This window comes from Oncorhynchus gorbuscha, linkage group LG15, assembly GCF_021184085.1.
Source record: "Oncorhynchus gorbuscha isolate QuinsamMale2020 ecotype Even-year linkage group LG15, OgorEven_v1.0, whole genome shotgun sequence".
In the NCBI taxonomy this organism is placed as follows: Eukaryota; Metazoa; Chordata; class Actinopteri; order Salmoniformes; family Salmonidae; genus Oncorhynchus; species Oncorhynchus gorbuscha.
In genome coordinates, this window is record NC_060187.1 from 3,712,467 (window position 1) to 3,729,133 (window position 16,667).

The 16,667-nt window shown below is 43.6% G+C and overlaps 1 protein-coding gene across 4 annotated transcripts in view; it reads right to left on the minus strand.

Moving 5' to 3' along the window:
* LOC123996531 (unconventional myosin-VIIa) overlaps positions 1 to 16,667 on the minus strand; it is a 69,001-nt gene that overhangs the window by 15,150 nt on the left and 37,184 nt on the right. For 2 of the 4 annotated variants that reach the window (XM_046299932.1, XM_046299931.1), the window contains exons 33-40: positions 16,319 to 16,436; positions 11,708 to 11,834; positions 10,641 to 10,804; positions 8,861 to 9,042; positions 8,535 to 8,656; positions 6,816 to 6,970; positions 6,248 to 6,401; positions 4,171 to 4,326 (exon numbers count right to left, since the gene is read on the minus strand). In XM_046299932.1, coding sequence (XP_046155888.1) covers positions 4,171 to 4,326; positions 6,248 to 6,401; positions 6,816 to 6,970; positions 8,535 to 8,656; positions 8,861 to 9,042; positions 10,641 to 10,804; positions 11,708 to 11,834; positions 16,319 to 16,436 — 1,178 coding nt within the window. Of the gene's footprint in view, positions 1 to 46; positions 513 to 743; positions 829 to 4,170; positions 4,327 to 6,247; positions 6,402 to 6,815; positions 6,971 to 8,534; positions 8,657 to 8,860; positions 9,043 to 10,640; positions 10,805 to 11,707; positions 11,835 to 16,318; positions 16,437 to 16,667 lie in introns of those variants that run through there. The other 2 variants (XM_046299933.1, XM_046299934.1) reach the window with 2 other exon arrangements.

Here is a 16,667-nt window from a genome sequence, read left to right on the forward strand (position 1 = left end):
ATAGATAACACACGTTACAGTACAACCACCTTAACCCTCTAACCCCTGAACTCTAACCCTAACCTCCACCTGGTGAGGAGGCAGCTTCCTGGGCTCTATCCTGATAGATAACACACGTTACAGTACAACCGCCTTAACCCTCTAACCCCTGAACTCTAACCCTAACCTCCACCTGGTGAGGAGTCAGCTTCCTGGGCTCTATCCTGATGGACAACACACATTACAGTACAACCGCCTTAACCCTCTAACCCCTGAACTCTAACCCTAACCTCCACCTGGTGAGGAGGCAGCTTCCTGGGCTCTATCCTGATAGATAACACACGTTACAGTACAACCGCTTTAACCCTCTAACCCCTGAACTCTAACCCTAACCTCCACCTGGTGAGGAGGCAGCTTCCTGGGCTCTATCCTGATAGATAACACACGTTACAGTACAACCGCCTTAACCCTCTAACCCCTGAACTCTAACCCTAACCTCCACCTGGTGAGGAGGCAGCTTCCTGGGCTCTATCCTGATAGATAACACACATTACAGTACAACCACCTTAACCCTCTAACCTCTAACCCCTGACCTCTAACCCTAACCTCCACCTGGTGAGGAGGCAGCTTCTTGGGCTCTATCCTGATAGACAACACACATTACAGTACAACCACCTTAACTCTCTAACCCCTGACCTCTAACCCTAACCTCCACCTTGTGAGTAGTCAGCTTCCTGGGCTCTATCCTGATAGACAACACACATTACAGTACAACCACCTTAACCCTCTAACCCCTGAACTCTAACCCTAACCTCCACCTTGTGAGGAGTCAGCTTCCTGGGCTCTATCCTGATAGAATACAACCTAGAACTGCTAGAACTGAACCAACAACCTTGGTGTTACTAGCACCACACTCTTGGCCAAATCAGTAATGAATGAAATAGTTATAAATGTACTCTGTCACCACCCGTTAATGGTAGGTGGCGACGTGTCAGAGTAAATTTATAACTATTTCATTCATTACTGATTTGGCCAAGTGAATCTGCTTAAGCTTAAGCAGCGTTCTCTGCTCAGTTTGGCAGCTGAGCGAGTGTGAGAGGGATACGCAGCGTTCTCTGCTCAGTTTGGCAGCTGAGCGAGTGTGAGAGGGATACGCAGCGTTCTCTGCTCAGTTTGGCAGCTGAGCGAGTGTGAGAGGGATACGCAGCGTTCTCTGCTCAGTTTGGCAGCTGAGCGAGTGTGAGAGGGATACGCAGCGTTCTCTGCTCAGTTTGGCAGCTGAGCGAGTGTGAGAGGGATACGCAGCGTTCTCTGCTCAGTTTGGCAGCTGAGCGAGTGTGAGAGGGAAAAGCCGGTATGCTTCGCGGTTCACCAGATCTCTTTTTCTGCCGTTTTTTTCTGCAGATCACGACGCAGCGCTGCGGTTCAGGCAGCAGATGATCCGCTGTCCGCCACTGACCTGCCATCTCTCACCTCTGTTGTCAAATGGAGTTTGTTCTGTCTGAGCTCAGCGAGGAGTTTCCCTCTCTTTCATACACACTTGAGTCTCTCATTACGAACAAATTTGATAAAACGCCACGTCCTGACCAAAACATCCACAGCGTGGCGGTCGACCCAGGGAGGTCTTTCAGAACAAGGCTTCAACAGTGGAAAAGTCAGTCAACTAAGCAAGGCATTGTTGTCATTTTATAACAGGTAAGCATAAGCAGTAATAAGGGAGTGCTATCTCTCATAGTACTAGATGTGAGTTTCTCCTTCAAACAATCCCATGGCCTTGTACACAGCTAATATCTAACATTCGCCAAAGCAAGCTACTGATAGTGCAACCCTAGTAACAGTATATACGCCGATGAACAATGATCAGGCCTACTGTTCATTTTACTGTAGAAACTGTTGTTGAAAACGAGTCTAGGTTGAAACTGTTGCTGTTAAAACAGAATAATAATTGTTATTCTGAACTGGAATAATAAACTGATGAAAGCAAGATGCTTTTTGAGGTTAACCCACTCACACAGTTCTGGGCTGTTCCATCTGCAACAGGAAGTGGTCTCCTGTCTGACTGAGAACCCACTCACACAGTTCTGGGCTGTTCCATCTGCAACAGGAAGTGGTCTCCTGTCTGACTGAGAACCCACTCACACAGTTCTGGGCTGTTCCATCTGCAACAGGAAGTGGTTTCCTGTCTGACTGAGAACCCCCTCACACAGTTCTGGGTTGTTCCATCTACAACAGGAAGTGGTCTCCTTCCTGACTGAGAAAGCAGTAGATGTTCTGGTCCAGTTTGGTACCACATACCTATACGAGTCAGGGTTCTCAACTCTGGCATACACAACAAGTACAGAAACGGACTCAATGCTGAGCATCACCTCTGGGTTGCAGTGTCCAAAACTGAGCCCAGAATAGACAGGCCTGTTGAAAACACAGACCTCTCATTAGGACTGTGTGTGTGTGCGTGTGCGTGTGTGTGTGTGTGTGTGTGTGTGTGTGTGTGTGTGTGTGTGTGTGTGTGTGTGTGTGTGTGTGTGTGTGTGTGTGTGTGTGTGTGTGTGTGTGTGTGTGTGTGTGTGTGTGTGTGTGTGTGTGTGTGTGTGTGTGTGTCCTGGGCTACATCTGTGTGATGTGACCAATCAGTTTATTCTCGTTCAGATATTTAAAAAAAAATACCTAAAAAATGTTTTTTGTTGTTTTTTAAACAGCAACAGTTCCAACCTAGACTTTCTTTCTACAGTAAGATGGACAGGAGGCCTTATCATTTTTCATCTGTACTGTTTCTTACGGTTTCAAAATGCCTGTGTGTCTGTTCTGTTATTCACCTGTGTGTCTGTTCTGTTATTCACCTGTGTGTCTGTTCTGTTATTCACCTGTGTGTCTGTTCTGTTATTCACCTGTGTGTCTGTTCTGTTATTCACCTGTGTGTTTGTTCTGTTATTCACCTGTGTGTCTGTTCTGTTATTCACCTGTGTGTCTGTTCTGTTATTCACCTGTGTGTCTGTTCTGTTATTCACCTGTGTGTCTGTTCTGTTATTCACCTGTGTGTCTGTTCTGTTATTCACCTGTGTGTCTGTTTTGTTTGTTATTCACCTGTGTGTCTGTTCTGTTATTCACCTGTGTGTCTGTTCTGTTATTCACCTGTGTGTCTGTTCTGTTATTCACCTGTGTGTCTGTTCTGTTTGTTATTCACCTGTGTGTCTGTTCTGTTATTCACCTGTGTGTCTGTTCTGTTATTCACCTGTGTGTCTGTTCTGTTATTCACCTGTGTGATGTGACCAATCTGTTAATTCCCGTTCAGAATGAAAATGATTTATTGTATTTTAACAGCACCAGTTCCAACCTAGACAGATAAGTAATAGTGTTTAATAGGAGGACATAAACATGAATAGATATTTACATTCATATTTATTTTCATTGTTATTTGTTTTCGTCTATATTGCATATGATAAGGTGAATGCACCAATTTGTAAGTCGCTCTGGATAAGAGCGTCTGCTAAATGACTTAAATGTAAATGTAATGTTTTAGGCATAAGGGCAATGAAATTTACCAATATGTATGTATAGTTGCATATTTACCTAAGCTTATGTCCCAGGAAAACAGTCTAATAGACCTCCTCTAATGGGGCTGAGGAGATACAGTCTAATAGACCTCCTCTAATGGGGCTGAGGAGATACAGTCTAATAGACCTCCTCTAATGGGGCTGAGGAGATACAGTCTAATAGACCTCCTCTAGTGGGGCTGAGGAGATACAGTCTAATAGACCTCCTCTAATGGGGCTGAGGAGATACAGTCTAATAGACCTCCTCTAATGGGGCTGAGGAGATACAGTCTAATAGACCTCCTCTAATGAGGCTGAAGAGATACAGTCTAATAGACCTCCTCCAATGGGGCTGAGGAGATACAGTCTAATAGACCTCCTCTAATGGGGCTGAGGAGATACAGTCTAATAGACCTCCTCTAATGGGGCTGAGGAGATACAGTCTAATAGACCTCCTCTAATGGGGCTGAGGAGATACAGTCTAATAGACCTCCTCTAATGGGGCTGAGGAGATACAGTCTAATAGACCTCCTCTAATGGGGCTGAGGAGATACAGTCTAATAGACCTCCTCTAATGGGGCCGAGGAGATACAGTCTAATAGACCTCCTCTAATAGGTACAGTAGAAGTGAAGACATTCAGTATTTGATGTGCTCATGTACCTCAGTGATCCCTGTAGGCGCTGTAGACAGTCAGGGGCCAGGGGTTCACGCCGTCGGGACTCCAGGAAGCGCTGGGTGTGTTTGAGCAGCGACTGGCTCGGAGGGAAGAGACCACAGCACAGCCACAGTAGCTGCCAGCCCTGCTCCAAACTGAACCTAACAAAAACAACAACACCATCATTATCATCATCAGAGACCACAGCACAGCCACAGTAGCTGCCGGTCCTGCTCCAAACTGAACCAAACAACACCACAGTAGCTGCTGGTCCTGCTCCAAACTGAACCAAACAACGCCATAGTAGCTGCTGGCCCTGCTCCAAACTGAACCAAACAACACCACAGTAGCTGCTGGTCCTGCTCCAAACTGAACCAAACAACGCCATAGTAGCTGCTGGTCCTGCTCCAAACTGAACCAAACAACACCATAGTAGCTGCTGGCCCTGCTCCAAACTGAACCAAACAACACCACAGTAGCTGCTGGTCCTGCTCCAAACTGAACCAAACAACGCCATAGTAGCTGCTGGTCCTGCTCCAAACTGAACCAAACAACACCATAGTAGCTGCTGGTCCTGCTCCAAACTGAACCAAACAACACCACAGTAGCTGCTGGTCCTGCTCCAAACTGAACCAAACAACACCATAGTAGCTGCCGGTCCTGCTCCAAACTAAACCAAAACAACACCATAGTAGCTGCTGGTCCTGCTCCAAACTGAACCAAACAACACCATAGTAGCTGCCGGTCCTGCTCCAAACTGAACCAAACAACACCACAGTAGCTGCTGGTCCTGCTCCAAACTGAACCAAACAACACCATAGTAGCTGCTGGTCCTGCTCCAAACTGAACCAAACAACACCATAGTAGCTGCCAGTCCTGCTCCAAACTGAACCTAACATTGTCTTCCATTGTCTTCTGTTGTCCTCTCCTCTGTTGTTGAACAGGTCCTAACAGTCTACCTGTTGTTGTACAGGCCCTAACAGTCTACCTGTTGTTGTACAGGCCCTAACAGTCTACCTGTTGTTGTACAGGCCCTAACAGTCTACCTGTTGTTGTACAGGTCCTAACAGTCTACCTGTTGTTGTACAGGCCCTAACAGTCTACCTGTTGTTGTACAGGCCCTAACAGTCTACCTGTTGTTGTACAGGCCCTAACAGTCTACCTGTTGTTGTTGGTCGTCTGGGAAACAGGCCCTAACAGTCTACCTGTTGTTGTTGGTCGTCTGGGAAACAGGCCCTAACAGTCTACCTGTTGTTGTTGGTCGTCTGGGAAACAGGCCCTAACAGTCTACCTGTTGTTGTACAGGCCCTAACAGTCTACCTGTTGTTGAACAGGTCCTAACAGTCTACCTGTTGTTGTTGATCGTCTGGGAAACAGGCCCTAACAGTCTACCTGTTGTTGTACAGGCCCTAACAGTCTACCTGTTGTTGAACAGGTCCTAACAGTCTACCTGTTGTTGTTGGTCGTCTGGGAAACAGGCCCTAACAGTCTACCTGTTGTTGTTGGTCGTCTGGGAAACAGGCCCTAACGGTCTACCTGTTGTTGTTGGTCGTCTGGGAAACAGGCCCTAACAGTCTACCTGTTGTTGTACAGGCCCTAACAGTCTACCTGTTGTTGTTGGTCGTCTGGGAAACAGGCCCTAACGGTCTACCTGTTGTTGTACAGGCCCTAACGGTCTACCTGTTGTTGTACAGGCCCTAACGGTCTACCTGTTGTTGTACAGGCCCTAACGGTCTACCTGTTGTTGTTGGTCGTCTGGGAAACAGGCCCTAACAGTCTACCTGTTGTTGTTGGTCGTCTGGGAAACAGGCCCTAACAGTCTACCTGTTGTTGTTGGTCGTCTGGGAAACAGGCCCTAACAGTCTACCTGTTGTTGTTGGTCGTCTGGGAAACAGGCCCTAACGGTCTACCTGTTGTTGTTGGTCGTCTGGGAAACAGGCCCTAACGGTCTACCTGTTGTTGTTGGTCGTCTGGGAAACAGGCCCTAACGGTCTACCTGTTGTTGTTGGTCGTCTGGGAAACAGGCCCTAACAGTCTACCTGTTGTTGTTGGTCGTCTGGGAAACAGGCCCTAACGGTCTACCTGTTGTTGTTGCTGGTCATCTGTTTCATGATCTGACAGTAGATCTCGTCTCTCAGGGCCTCGTCCTTGGTGGCTGGCCCAAAGATCTGGTCTGTCAACTCTAGAGGACTCTGTATCTGCTTTGTGGGGTAGTCTCCCATGTACTTCAGGATAGGTAAACACAGGTCAAGGACTGGTAGGAGCAACATCTCTGAAAACTGTATTTGAACAAACTTGCATGTCATTTGCCATCCTACCACAAAAGACATTGAACACATTTAGACTACAATAAGTGTATAATATAATAATATAATAATAATAATATGTATCTCGGTCTCCGCATGTCATATATATTTTCGTCTACACCACTGTCCATGCACTTTGGTCTGAACAGAAAGAGAGGTAGCGACAGCGTTTTCTTTTCTCAGTAAGGACATCACTGAAGACCAGAATATGTCACTCTAGATTAGAGTACTTTCTAAATTACTAAAATAAAATGCAATGTTGAGACAATTCCAAAGATGCTCTTGAAGATAATGTTGAAGTCATCTGTCAGTGAGAAGGTGGTAAATCAATTATAAAAGGATATCGGTGAAGGCCAGGCATGCCCGGTGGCTGAGCTCAGAGTTCCCCGCCAGCTTCTTAAGAAGGGGCTGTTTGATTGGCTCCCTGGACATGACCCACAGCCTCTCAGGGGCCACGTTCTTAGAGATCACCTGACGGTTCACATCCTTGATGGGCTGCCTGGAGAGACAGACAGAAGCACAGAACATTAAGGAGCTGTTAAAATCAGGATGTTGTCCCATATATATTACTGTATATATATAATATATTATATGTGTTAGTTATATACCATATATATCAAAATATTATTGGCTATATACTATTATCACTTGTTCTGTTAATATCCTATTAGAAGTTTCTCTATTACCTGAAGTACTCATAGGAGAACTGTTACCTGAAGTACTCATAGGAGAACTGTTACCTGTAGTACTCATAGGACAACTGTTACCTGAAGTACTCATAGGAGAACTGTTACCTGTAGTACTCATAGGACAACTGTTACCTGAAGTACTCATAGGAGAACTGTTACCTGAAGTACTCATAGGAGAACTGTTACCTGAAGTACTCATAGGAGAACTGTTACCTGAAGTACTCATAGGAGAACTGTTACCTGAAGTACTCATAGGAGAACTGTTACCTGAAGTACTCATAGGAGAACTGTTACCTGTAGTACTCATAGGACAACTGTTACCTGAAGTACTCATAGGAGAACTGTTACCTGAAGTACTCATAGGAGAACTGTTACCTGTAGTACTCATAGGAGAACTGTTACCTGAAGTACTCATAGGAGAACTGTTACCTGTAGTACTCATAGGAGAACTGTTACCTGATGTACTCATAGGAGAACTGTTACCTGTAGTACTCATAGGAGAACTGTTACCTGAAGTACTCATAGGAGAACTGTTACCTGTAGTACTCATAGGAGAACTGTTACCTGATGTACTCATAGGAGAACTGTTACCTGAAGTACTCATAGGAGAACTGTTACCTGAAGTACTCACAGGAGAACTGTTACCTGAAGTACTCATAGGAGAACTGTTACCTGAAGTACTCATAGGAGAACTGTTACCTGAAGTACTCATAGGAGAACTGTTACCTGAAGTACTCATAGGAGAACTGTTACCTGAAGTACTCATAGGAGAACCGTTACCTGTAGTACTCACAGGAGAACTGTTACCTGAAGTACTCATAGGAGAACTGTTACCTGTAGTACTCATAGGAGAACTGTTACCTGAAGTACTCATAGGAGAACTGTTACCTGTAGTACTCACAGGAGAACTGTTACCTGAAGTACTCATAGGAGAACTGTTACCTGAAGTACTCATAGGAGAACTGTTACCTGAAGTACTCATAGGAGAACTGTTACCTGAAGTACTCATAGGAGAACTGTTACCTGAAGTACTCATAGGAGAACTGTTACCTGAAGTACTCATAGGAGAACTGTTACCTGAAGTACTCATAGGAGAACTGTTACCTGAAGTACTCATAGGAGAACTGTTACCTGAAGTACTCATAGGAGAACTGTTACCTGTAGTACTCATAGGAGAACTGTTACCTGAAGTACTCATAGGAGAACTGTTACCTGTAGTACTCATAGGAGAACTGTTACCTGAAGTACTCATAGGAGAACTGTTACCTGAAGTACTCATAGGAGAACTGTTACCTGAAGTACTCATAGGAGAACTGTTACCTGTAGTACTCATAGGAGAACTGTTACCTGTAGTACTCATAGGAGAACTGTTACCTGAAGTACTCATAGGAGAACTCTTTGAGGGACACGGGGGCCACTCGCTCCACGGTGCCTGTCTCCTTCTGATTGGCTGCCATGATGCTCTTCCTCTGGTCAGGTGACAGGTTAAGAAGACTCTGGAAACATTTCATGTTGACATTTTAGTAATTTAACCCGACTGATAATGATCAGTGTATTGAAATAAGGAAGGTAAAACAACCACGATGAACAAAACCTTCTTCAAAATAGCATCATCAGTAGCAGTAAAGTGTAAAGTGAAGGATTGATTTCTTCAGCCCATATTTCACCTTAGATAGTAAAACAAGAACACGCGGTCATACCATGACTTCATTGGTAGGTTTGGTGAGAGTGGGCAGGACCAGTATAGCGTCGGTGGGTACCGCCCCTGTCTTGCCGGTGCGTTCGTTCTTGCCCTTGATCCAGCCGCGGCCGACAGTCAGCTCATCGTCTTTAATGAGAACTATCAGCTCTCCTTTCTTAAAGCTCAGGAACGTAGGGTCGTCTATATGAGAGAGAGAGAGAGAGAGAGAGAGAGAGAGAGAGAGAGAATTTCATTTCCCCAAATTAGAGTGTGTCATTTCCCCAAATTTGAAACCCTTATTCGAGGTTTCAAAGACCTCTCTGATGACGATAGGCTACCTGTCCTGTTGGGGGAGGACGCAGAGAGCTGTGGGTTGGGTTAACTGCCTGTTCAGGGGCAGATCGACAGATTTTGTACGTTGTCAGCTCGGGGGTTTGAACTTGCAACCTTCCGGTTACTAGTCCAACGGTCTAACCACTAGGCTACCCTGCCGCCCAATTGAGACTCTGCATGCAGAATTCTGTAAAAATGTCCTCCGTGTATAACGTAAAACACCAAATAATGCATGCAGAGCAGAATTAGTCAGATATCCGCTAATGAACAAAATCCAGAAAATAGACGTTAAATTCTACAACCACCTAAAAGGAAGTGATTCCCAAACCTTCCATAACAAAGCCATCACCTACAGAGAGATGAACCTGGAGAAGAGTCCCCTAAGCAAGCACAACAGGACAGCAGCACAACTAGACCCAACCAAATCATGACGAAACTAAAAGATAATTACTTGACACATTGGAAAGAATTAACAAAAAAACATAGGAAACTAGAATGCTATTTGGCCCTAAACAGAGAGTACACAGCGGCAGAATACCTGACCACTGTGACTGACCCAAAATTAAGGAAAGCTTTGACTATGTACAGACTCAGTGAGCACAGCCTTGCTATTGAGAAAGGCCGCCGTAGGCAGACATGGCTCTCAAGACAAGACAGGCTATGTGCACACTGCCCACAAAATGAGGTGGAAACTGAGCTGCACTTCCTAACCTCCTTCCCAATGTGACCATATTAGAGAGACATATTTCCCTCAGATTACACAGATCCACAAAGAATTTGAAAACAAACCCGATTTTGATAAACTCCCATATCTATTGGGTGAAATACCACAGTGTGCCATCACAGCAGCAAGATTTGTGACCTGTTGCCACAAGAAAAGGGCAACCAGTGAAGAACACACACCATTGTAAATACAACCCATAAGGTGAATGCACCAATTTGTAAGTCGCTCTGGATAAGAGCGTCTGCTAAATGACTTAAATGTAAATGTAAATGTTATGCTAATTTATTTTCCCTTGTGTACTTTAAACATTTGTACATCATTACAACACTGTATATATACATAATATGACATTTGAAATGTCTTTATTCTTTTGTAACTTCTGTGTGTGTAATGTTTACTGTTAATTTTTATTGTTTATTTCACTTTTGTATATTATTTACCTCACTTGCTTTGGCAATGTTAACACATGTTTCCCATAACAATAAAGCCCCTTGAATTGAATTATATTGAATGGGAGAGAAACCAATGAACAGCTGACATACTACTGTACTAAACAAAACAAAGAATTTGTTCTTAACTGACCTGCCTAGTTAAATAAAGGTAAAATAAATAAATTAAACATTTAAAAAGTATGTTAAACTTAAAGACGCAATTTTCGTATGTTGAAACCAACGTATCTAAAACTTAAATTTCAGCTAAAAATATAAATGTTTCTAAATCCTTGGTTGGTGTTTTGTCTTACCTTGGTTGACTTCCTGCAGGGCCACGGCATACTGAGAGCGTTCCCTCAGTCCTCCCAGGAACATATGCACCAGCTCTGCTATGTTCCCCGCCATCACCGCATTCAGAGAGAAGTCTCCCTTCAGAGTCAGGAGACTCACAGACTGGCCAAACGTCTTGCCCTCCCTGAGTGGAGGGAGGAGAATCACGCGTGAAACATACTAGTTACCTCGTAACGTCTATCTATAACGTATCCAAGCCATAATCCAGGGTCGTATTTACTACCCAGCTAACCAGGAACATTCCCAGAACGTTGAGCTGAGATTCTGTAGTTCGGGTTTTATCTGACATTAGTATGATAACATCCACAAAACATACAGATAATGTTTTTGATAACAAAATCTATTTTTTATATAAATAAATAAACATATCCTTGGAATGTTCTTCTAACATTCACCACAAAACATTCCCCAGACGTTCACATTAGGTTTCCAGGTAACGTAATAGCACAATGTACCAGTGATGTTTTCCCAGCAAACCAAAATGGAACCTGTGAAAGTTCCTAGAACATTCCTTAGGTTGAGGCAAATGTTCCCATGACACAAAACAACTGTCCAACCACTGTGCAGCCTTTTACTTATCTTCCTGGGGGGGGATGTCCCAAACACCACCTTATTCCCTACATAGCACACTACGTTTGATCAGAACCTTATGGGCCCTATAGTAGTGCACTATATAGGGAATAGGGTGCCAGAATCCTACTGACCCTGGTCTAAAGTAGTGCACTATATAGGGAATAGGGTGCCAGAATCCTACTGACCCTGGTCTAAAGTAGTGCACTATATAGGGAATAGGGTACCAGAATCCGGACCCTGGTCTAAAGTAGTGCACTATATAGGGAATAGGGTGCCAGAATCCTACTGACCCTGGTCTAAAGTAGTGCACTATATAGGGAATAGGGTACCAGAATCCGGACCCTGGTCTAAAGTAGCGCACTATAAAGGGGTGTCGTTTGGGACTCAAAACCCTGCTCCCAACCACTGGGCACCTTAACTGTGACCTTTAAACCTATAGCTTACTGAGCTGTACCTCATGGTGTTGACCCCAGTGACCTCTGGGTAGGAGAGCTGCAGCAGTCTCCTCTCCTTCTCGTCCAGGAAGGTGATGCCTGTCCAATTGATCGCCACAATGAACTTGTTTTTAGGAAGTGCAGGACCTGGGAATATGTAATAATGGGTTAAACCAGCAGAATAAACAGAACGTCTGCTTCCCAAATCCCATCCTGTTCCCTACATAGTCCGCTACTTTTATTAAACAGAGGCCCATCAGCAGGGAGGGAAGAACAAGAGGGAGCGCTGCACTAATGTAAACTGGTGGCTAAGCAGCATTGCCTTTCCACTAACAGTGATCCTTCCTCCCACTGTCGCTGATCCCAAAATTGCACCCTATTCCCTACAGATGTCGGATCTTAATTTGATCACTATTTTCTAGTGATTCCCCCCCCATTCAAATGAGCTTCATGATTTAGATACGTTCACTGAAAACCCACTTTCTCTCCATACAGTCGAGCCATTCGGACATTCGTCAGCTATCAAAATCATCATTCCTCTCTCGCTGGAATTTAAACGCTGAAACACCAGACATAATATGAATAAACATCCTTATGGTACTGTAGGCCTCCACCTAAACTATCGCTTTCTGTATCAAAAGTCATTGCAGACGCAGACTTATAATATCAGATGTAAAGACAACTTTGAGAATAGTGAGGTAGCCTACGGAATGGAGCACAGTGGTTGCAAGCCCATGGGTTTCTGAGATCTACAGTATATGTTAGTGAAAAAGAGGACATGTTAAGGTTACGAATCAACTGTCAGAATTGAGTTAACTCATGGGGGTGGCCTAGTGGTTAGGGCCTCTACCTTCAGTTCCCATATATATATATATAGTCCTACCATGTTGGTGTGGGTTCCAGCCCATATATATATATAGTCCTACCATGTTGGTGTGGGTTCCAGTCCATATATATATATAGTCCTACCATGTTGATGTGGGTTCCAGACCATATATATATATAGTCCTACCATGTTGGTGTGGGTTCCAGCCCATATATATATATAGTCCTACCATGTTTGTGTGGGTTCCAGTCCATATATATATAGTCCTACCATGTTGGTGTGGGTTCCAGCCCATATATACATATAGTCCTACCATGTTGGTGTGGGTTCCAGCCCATATATACATATAGTCCTACCATGTTGGTGTGGGTTCCAGTCCATATATATATATATAGTCCTACCATGTTGGTGTGGGTTCCAGCCCATATATACATATAGTCCTACCATGTTGATGTGGGTTCCAGTCCATATATATATATAGTCCTACCATGTTGATGTGGGTTCCAGTCCATATATATATATAGTCCTACCATGTTGGTGTGGGTTCCAGTCCATATATACATATAGTCCTACCATGTTGGTGTGGGTTCCAGCCCATATATACATATAGTCCTACCATGTTGATGTGGGTTCCAGACCATATATATATATAGTCCTACCATGTTGGTGTGGGTTCCAGCCCATATATATATATAGTCCTACCATGTTGGTGTGGGTTCCAGTCCATATATATATATAGTCCTACCATGTTGATGTGGGTTCCAGACCATATATATATATAGTCCTACCATGTTGGTGTGGGTTCCAGCCCATATATATATATAGTCCTACCATGTTTGTGTGGGTTCCAGTCCATATATATATAGTCCTACCATGTTGGTGTGGGTTCCAGCCCATATATACATATAGTCCTACCATGTTGGTGTGGGTTCCAGCCCATATATACATATAGTCCTACCATGTTGGTGTGGGTTCCAGTCCATATATATATATATAGTCCTACCATGTTGGTGTGGGTTCCAGCCCATATATACATATAGTCCTACCATGTTGGTGTGGGTTCCAGCCCATATATACATATAGTCCTACCATGTTGGTGTGGGTTCCAGTCCATATATACATATAGTCCTACCATGTTGGTGTGGGTTCCAGTCCATATATATATATATAGTCCTACCATGTTGGTGTGGGTTCCAGCCCATATATACATATAGTCCTACCATGTTGGTGTGGGTTACAGCCCATATATATATATAGTCCTACCATGTTGGTGTGGGTTCCAGCCCATATATACATATAGTCCTACCATGTTGGTGTGGGTTCCAGCCCATATATACATATAGTCCTACCATGTTGGTGTGGGTTCCAGCCCATATATACATATAGTCCTACCATATTGGTGTTGGTTCCAGTCCATATATATATATATATATAGTCCTACCATGTTGGTGTGGGTTCCAGCCCATATATATATAGTCCTACCATGTTGGTGTGGGTTCCAGTCCATATATATATATATAGTCCTACCATGTTGGTGTGGGTTCCAGCCCATATATATATATATATATATATATATATATATATATATATATATAGTCCTACCATGTTTGTGTGGGTTCCAGTCCATATATATATATAGTCCTACCATGTTGGTGTGGGTTCCAGCCCATATATACATATAGTCCTACCATGTTGGTGTGGGTTCCAGCCCATATATACATATAGTCCTACCATGTTGGTGTGGGTTCCAGTCCAAATATATATATAATCCTACCATGTTGGTGTGGGTTCCAGCCCATATATACATATAGTCCTACCATGTTGGTGTGGGTTCCAGCCCATATATACATATAGTCCTACCATGTTGGTGTGGGTTCCAGTCCATATATATATAGTCCTACCATGTTGGTGTGGGTTCCAGCCCATATAAACATATAGTCCTACCATGTTGGTGTGGGTTCCAGTCCATATATATATATAGTCCTACCATGTTGGTGTGGGTTCCAGCCCATATATACATATAGTCCTACAATGTTGGTGTGGGTTCCAGTCCATATATATATATATAGTCCTACCATGTTGGTGTGGGATCCAGCACATATATACATATAGTCCTACCATGTTGGTGTGGGTTCCAGCCCATATATACATATAGTCCTACCATATTGGTGTTGGTTCCAGTCCATATATATATATATATATATATAGTCCTACCATGTTGGTGTGGGTTCCAGCCCATATATATATAGTCCTACCATGTTGGTGTGGGTTCCAGTCCATATATATATATATAGTCCTACCATGTTGGTGTGGGTTCCAGCCCATATATATATATAGTCCTACCATGTTTGTGTGGGTTCCAGTCCATATATATATATAGTCCTACCATGTTGGTGTGGGTTCCAGCCCATATATACATATAGTCCTACCATGTTGGTGTGGGTTCCAGCCCATATATACATATAGTCCTACCATGTTGGTGTGGGTTCCTGTCCATATATATATATAATCCTACCATGTTGGTGTGGGTTCCAGCCCATATATACATATAGTCCTACCATGTTTATTATTTATTTATATTTATGTGGTGTGGGTTCCAGCCCATATATACATATAGTCCTACCATGTTGGTGTGGGTTCCAGTCCATATATATATAGTCCTACCATGTTGGTGTGGGTTCCAGCCCATATAAACATATAGTCCTACCATGTTGGTGTGGGTTCCAGTCCATATATATATATAGTCCTACCATGTTGGTGTGGGTTCCAGCCCATATATACATATAGTCCTACCATGTTGGTGTGGGTTCCAGTCCATATATATATATATAGTCCTACCATGTTGGTGTGGGTTCCAGCCCATATAAACATATAGTCCTACCATGTTGGTGTGGGTTCCAGCCCATATATACATATAGTCCTACCATGTTGGTGTGGGTTCCAGCCCATATATACATATAGTCCTACCATGTTGGTGTGGGTTCCAGTCCATATATATATATATCGTCCTACCATGTTGGTGTGGGTTCCAGCCCATGCCTTTCTGGCACAAATAATTCAATCTCCCCTGATTGGCTTGATTTAGTTACACATTTATTAACCTATGGAGAGTCCAGGGATATTTTACCCCTGATCTATATAAGAAATCCCCATACCAGACACAATTTTGGGTTTTCTGATCCACGCCCCCTACCTTTGTTTTTACCCCCTAGAGTTGATTTACACATTTATTTTGCAATATAGACATGTATCTGCCCTCTCATTGGCTAGAATAGTCCCACCTGATCTTGCCTCCTTCCAACTGCCTTCCATTTTGAAGACGTGTATTTTCATTGTTAAAGCGGCCACTACATTATCTGGTCAAATATAATGGATCATCCGCGACTACATTTAAAAATTTAATTTTACCTGTATTTAACCAGGCAGTTTAGAACACATTCTTATTTTCAATGATGGCCTGGGAACAGTGGGTTAACCGCCTGTTCAGGGGCAGAACGACAGATTTGTACCTTGTCAGCTCGGGGGTTTGAACTCGCAACCTTCCGGTTACTAGTCCAACGCTCTAACCACTAGGCTACGCTGCCGCCAACCACTAGGCTACGCTGCCTAGGGAATAGGCTGCCATTTTGGACACAAACTAAACATGTCAAACTCCCTCATGCCCAGGGTTAAATCTGTAATAAGAAGTATGTGAAGACAAAAACATTTTTTGGGGGGGAGAAGGATGGAGAATTAGGATGTAGCCTGAGATCACTTTATACAAGAGAACAAAAAATTTTTTTAAAAGTATTTTTTATTTTTATACCTGATAACTTTGCGGCCTCGAAGAACCTGGAGAAGAACAAAGGCCACTTCTGTCGAGCGTAGTCCACCACCTCGGCCTTCACACCTGCCGCTTTCTGCCTGGAGTTGATATATGGACCCTGGTGTATGACAGACCGAGCAGAGGAACATCAGAAGACGCTACACAGTTGGATAGAACATTGTCTTGTCGCACAGTGGAGAAGGAACCAATCATATTAATTCATACAACTGCTCTCTATCGTCAGCAAGGATCTTACAAAGAAAAATGGCCTGTTAATAAGTCATGTCCAGGGTTCGTATCATTCTATTTTCAATTCACCCTCTTTCACGAGGAACATTTAAACTGGAAA